This window comes from Nyctereutes procyonoides, unplaced genomic scaffold (genome assembly GCF_905146905.1).
Source record: "Nyctereutes procyonoides isolate TBG_1078 unplaced genomic scaffold, NYPRO_anot_genome, whole genome shotgun sequence".
In the NCBI taxonomy this organism is placed as follows: domain Eukaryota; kingdom Metazoa; phylum Chordata; class Mammalia; order Carnivora; family Canidae; genus Nyctereutes; species Nyctereutes procyonoides.
Genome location: NW_026575147.1, coordinates 4839431 through 4845401, shown reverse-complemented (window position 1 = coordinate 4845401; position 5971 = coordinate 4839431). Strand labels below are relative to the sequence as shown.

Below are 5971 nucleotides of genomic sequence, written 5' to 3'. Positions count from 1 at the left end.
ACTGGACAGTGAAGGGGAGACTGTAAAAGGAGAATGTACAAAGGGGGAATATGAAAGGGTTCTTTATTACCTCCACCTCCTTCTACTACTACATGTACATTTTTATAATTTAACAAACATGAAACACTTCAGCGTAGTTTATAGTGGTTAATATCAATTGAATAGTACAACATTTTCTAAAACTTACTTTGTTGAATGTTATATTATTTTTAATTTTATGTTAGAGAAGATAGAGTAAATACTTCATGACTATTTGCAATGATGTTATATATATAAATAATAAAATTATATAAATTATATAGTTATATCTAATATATAATATAATTAATATATAATATATAACATAATCTGTAATGTAATTATATATAATCTATAATTATATATAATTATATAAAATTATATATATAATTTTATATATATATATATATAATTTTAAGAGTCAGAAAGTACTTCTTTCTGGGAAAATAGTTGGCAGCAAAGAACTGGTTATGAATTTCTTACAAGATTAAGGAATCACTAAGTAGCCACTTGGTAGCTTGGTTTATAGAGCCAGAATATGGCTACCAAGTGGCTTTGTTGGAGTTCCAGATAAATATTATGATATTTAACACATCCTTAAGAGAGTAGTGATGTCCAGTCTAAACCCAGTTGGAGAGAAAAGTTTTCAAAATATTTAATAAGTCCCAATATCACAGATTTTTCCAAGTGTCCTCTTAATTATCTATTTTTACATTGCTCTGAGGAGAGGGCAATATTTTGATCATATCTTTACCAAATGACTAATTACTTCTCTAAAATATATAGTATCACCAGCCTAGATTTGAAAAATCATGTTACCTAAACTTTAAGTGCCAGTGGGGCAAAGGGAGGCTAAAATTAGCCATGACATATTTACATAATTATTTGGGCAAAGGGAAAATACAAAGATACATTCACAATGTAAGCTGACAAGAGAACTAAAAGTACAACCAAAGATATGATAAAAATTGGAAGAGTGATATTTTGTGACAAGATAGAAATGCCCAGAGAAATAACTGTTGTCCCTGAATGAACTGAACTCAGAACCTACCTTACTTTTAGATATTTCAGTTAGGTGATACAATACATATACTTATTTTTTGAGCAATATTAGGCTGGGATCTTTCTTACCTGCAACTACAAATGTCCTGTCTTATACCATGGGATCCTCCAACTGAAAGAACAGAATGTGGTCCTTACAACTCCTTTCTAAAGGAGGAACTCAAATTAAAATAGGAATTGGCACATGCACTGTCACTGTGAATTTTTCTGATTTTTATTACTTCAACCAGGGCAAAAACTCAAGACCCATGGTGTTACACATCATAAATTCATTTAAACTGATGGAAAAGTGTTTCCACCAAAAATGCTTTAATCAAGGCAGTCTATCTTAGAAAGAGCAAAAGAAATTTAACAAATATTCATTTTTAAAAAGTGACAAAGTGCATTCATCTCAACTATTTATTCAAAAAGTGATAACCTCACCTAGCAATGTTGTAGTATTCTTTGCTGATATGGAAAATTTTGTCAGTGGTCTCATATGAGATTCTTTTCATAGAAAATAATTCTTTTCCAGATTAGGAAACTAGCCAAATACACTTTTTTCTATAATAGAAACATGTGATTAGGGAGAGGTGGTGATAAGATGGAAGGCAGATTAGTGGTCTTGGTATATAGATAGTTCCATGAAAAGTCTGGGTCTTGCCTGCAGTCAGTTAAAGGGAATTTATTCAAAAGAGCATCATTCTTTTTTCACTCAAAAAATAGTAACAAAAATCCTATCAGATGTTAAAGCCATCCCAAATCCAGTCCTGACTGAGATAAGAATGTTTTAGGGCAAAAGAAAGAGGACCTAGCTGAGTCTGTTCTCACAAGTGCCCGCTAGGGACAGGGGAATGCATAGTTTGGTGGAGCAATGCCCTCTGACCATGGCAAGGAAAGTAACAGAATTTGAAAGATATTAGGAAATTGTACAGTAATTTGACATATTACTTATATGCCTGTCAAAGATAATAAAAAATAGGTCCATATATTGATTATTTGTTTTATCCATCTAATTATTTTGATTTATTTATTCATAGTCTGTTTTACAAATATTGATGAAACCTATTAATTGTCCTTCAGTCTGATACTTTAGGAAGTACTGTTCTAAACATCGTCTGAAACTTTAAACTGGTAGTGTTATACCATCAGACCTAGGGGAATATGCAGCAGAATGTGTGGGGGAGCAATGTGCACAACCCAAACCTACACAAGCAGTATTGAAACACCTCCCATTACAAACAGGCTAGTAACAATGCATATTTAGGAACTTTTCCAGAAACCAGGATGAAATTGGGCAAAAGGAAGACCCCCAAGGACTTCCTACTCAACCACTTCTTCCTACTAAAGGTTTCTTTATGAGACAGAAGTGAACAAGAGAGACAATTGAGACAAAACATTTATTTTTAATTTTGTCACTAACTCAAGTTATGGAAGACACAGCGGTATTTTAGATAAGGCTGAGAAGTAGGGAGGTCATAATGATGTGGTCAGTTTGGAGATATGGGAGGATATTTATTTGAAGACTCTAGGGTGAGTATTCATGCTTGGTCCCATGTCCATGATGAGCTGCATGTAAAACTCAGGTTCCTGAGGTCTCCCCAGCCCTAGTCCTTGAACTTGCAGATATAGGGTAGCTTCGTAGCACAGTTATAATCTTTCCATTTCAGATATCCTAGAGAGACAGAGGAGCTCAGGTAAATGTGGCTGGTAGAGCTCATGAACCCAAGAGAGAGGCAGTGTCTGACCCTCACCAGTGTCCTACTCCAGAGAAACGAGACTCAAAAAAAGGAGAGATGAGAGGGGATGGGGGGAGACAAATCAACACTACATTTTCTAGCTCAGGGGGATTCTCTGAGGGTCATGCTGAGAAATGGGGAAATAGAGGATGAAAAAGCCTGGGCAGAAAGTAGCTTCTCTGTTACTTACCCGTGCTTCTTGACAGGCTCCCACAATAGCCAGGGTTTGCGATGGTGGAGGGGTCTTTCTCCCAGGCAAAGTAATTCAGAATATCAGCACTACTCCACTCCCAACCATCTGCATTGGGCTCATAGCCCTGTAGAGGATGGAGGGTGGTGAAGTTGAATTCTCACCACCCTCCATCCATTAGAACTCTCCATTAGAGTTCTCCTTGCATGAACCCCTCCCTAACATCACCAAATTTTCTCTGCTCATCCAGATGCTGCCCTGGAGCCAGAGCTCTCCTCTGGAAAGGAAACTCTTCCTAATTCCTTGCTTTGATTGGCAGATTCCAAAACCAGTAATCACAAAGACCAACAGAACCATTCAGAGTAACACGTTACCGACTGAACAGCAATCAGTGGTACATTTGTGATTACCCTCTGAACCTCAAAGACAATGTCTGATCTACAGAGCAAAAATGGATCCTATGTTCATTTAGGATTCCCTCAGCACAGTAAGTGCTGACTCTGTGAAGCTCGGAGAACTGAATTACAAGGCCTCACGGGGAAATTGTGCAAAAGCATGACAGGAGGCAGATTCACTTCAGCTGGAGACAAGGGACTTCCACAGAACTCAGCTGTTCAGCTGGCTGCAAGACCTTTCCCTTCTCCCTAATGTCCTCCTAGATCTCTGAGCTCCAGGGCTCTCTAGGGCATTTGCTGGGCAGGCACTGGGGACAGGGAGTGGGGCTGGGGGGCAACAGCAGCTTGAGAGGTTATGAAGAGAAATGAGTGCATACCTCTGTGGGGTCATGGAGCCCCATCCAGACATATGAGTAGGTGTTCACACTGTTCTTGACCAGGGAGGCCACAAAGGATGCCTCACTCCTACTGAGCACAGACACAAGGTGTCCCGAGGGCCTCTTCTGGCAGGCCATCTGGGTGGGGAAAGGAGAGAGGAGACTCAGGGCGAGCCTGAGACATAACTCGGGGGAGGGCAGGGCAGAGGTAGGAGAGAAGGGGTATATATGCAAGAGATGAGGGTGCTCAATCTCGCCCCTTCTGGAGAAACTCTGGAGAATGGAACCCACTCCCTCAGGTCTCTAATGTGCTTTCCCCTTAAAACCCCTAACTGAAAATCCAAGTACTCACATCAGCATCCATCCAGGATTTGGGGGTCATAAACAAGGCATAGCAGTGGGAGGCATAGGCCTTGGAGCCTCTGGGACATGTGATCCGTGGGGCAGGCACATCCTTCTGGAAGTCTTCACCTATGGTGGAAGGGAGTCAAAGAGAAGGAAGAAGTGAAGAGGAGAGTGGGCATCAGGGTAGGGAGGTGATCTAGGGGAATATCTATGAGGCTGGTGCTCGGGGAAGTGATGTCAAAGCCCTGACTGTCTCTCACCATTGCTTACCTACACTGTCAGGATTCCTGGGTCTTGAACCAACTGTACTAAGTGAGGAAACTTCTCTCCTCTTTTCCTCCTTCACCTTCAAAGCCCAACCCTTCCACACACTAGGCTGACCATTCTTGCACTGGATCCTCATTTTCCTTCCCTATATCTCATTATTGACCCTTCATGCTTTTCCTCTTTCACCTTCCAACATAAATCAGACTGCAGTGACAAAATGTAAATGACCTCCTTGTGGTGCTAGTGGACCCCTGTGACGCCTATCACCCCTGGTTACTCTGAAGGAAGGAGTGACGATGGGCAAGTTATAGGCAGTTTCATTGTGTGGGGAGATATGTCACCATTACCACAGGAGCCTTTTCCCTTCGTCTTGGCCCTGAGCATTCACAAGGACCCAGTGGTAGAGACAGGGCAAGCTCACCTTGGACCTGAGACAGGACCATCAGGCAGGAGAGCAGCGTCCAGGACATGCTGGGGAGGGCCATGGAAGGCAGCATCATATCTGTGATCCTAGGAAGCAATCAGAGATCACTAAGGAAAGAGTAATTAGAGAGAGGGCAATTAGGGAGGGCAACTCCTCTTCCTTGTCTTTGTTTAGTCCCCTAGGAACAAATTGATCTCAGTGAATTGTATCCCCTTGTATAGCTCTGGAAAGAATCAGATGATCAGTACACCCTCCTACCCCATGAGACCTGCCAGCCAGCCTGTGCTGAAATCACAGATGCTGTGTCTCTGTCTGGCAGGGATCCTCCTGTACCTTCCCCCAAATATGTACAGTATAACTCCTGCCACTCTCAGCTTCCACTCACCTGTCTTGCAGGGATTTGCAATGGTCTGTCAGTCAGGCTGGGCTTTTATAAGAAAAATTGAAGGGCAGGCACTGAAATCAATAACAGGAATGTGAAGGGGTCAGGGGTCATGGGAAAGGCTTGGCATTGGTTCAAGGAAGTTGCTACCATAAGGAGAGGTCTCTTCCCAGCATAGGCTGGGAATTGCCACAGATTTTGCCTCTTTCCCGTTAGCAGGTCAGCCCTTTCCCCAGGAACAGGTGAAATTTGTTCTTTCGCTGGCTCTTCTTCTGTATTAGGGGCTGTTAGCAGGAACTGTAGTATTAAAAAAGGGGAACATCTAATGGAGTAATTCTTTTAGTTGATATTCAAGAACTCCCTTTTGTAAGCATACATATATATTTCTTTCTATTTTGTATAGTTAAATTAAATGATCTTGGATGATAAGTGGAGGTGAGTACGGCAATTACAAGTATCACAGTTATCATCAGTGAGAGTATAGAAGGAACTGAAGTCAAAAATGGAGATGATTATTTCATGGCTGCATCTTAAACATGGTGGCTAATTTTAAGGAAAATCCAGAATCGTTTGATGATTCAATAGGTGAGCCAGGATATTAAGGAAAATCAGATGCTAAACTTGCCTTACCAGTCTCTTGAGAGATGGAGCTTACCTGTGGTAAAATAAGAGACAATGTAAATTAAAGCATAAGAAGATTAGAGTCAAATGATGCAGAGGCAAAGGAAGTAAAAAGAGGGTTAGAGTCAGAGCAGTGACTGGATGAATTGTAGACATTGTTCTATCTTGCATG

General features: G+C 41.0%; 1 protein-coding gene across 2 annotated transcripts; it reads right to left on the bottom strand.

The window, feature by feature from the left end:
• Window positions 1-2600: 2600 nt before the first annotated feature.
• Window positions 2601-4872, bottom strand: LOC129501186 (regenerating islet-derived protein 3-gamma-like). Of its 2 annotated transcripts, XM_055312137.1 has the most exons (5): window positions 4794-4872; window positions 4113-4231; window positions 3761-3898; window positions 2989-3115; window positions 2601-2734 (listed from the first exon to the last, which is right to left on the bottom strand). In XM_055312137.1, exons 1-5 carry the CDS (start codon window positions 4870-4872, stop codon window positions 2667-2669), a joined length of 531 nt encoding a protein of 176 aa, XP_055168112.1. In that variant the 3' UTR covers window positions 2601-2666. The 2 variants fall into 2 exon arrangements, with proteins under 2 accessions (XP_055168112.1, XP_055168113.1); XM_055312138.1 differs by lacking the exon at window positions 3761-3898 and having other exon boundaries at window positions 4794-4869.
• Window positions 4873-5971: the final 1099 nt, after the last annotated feature.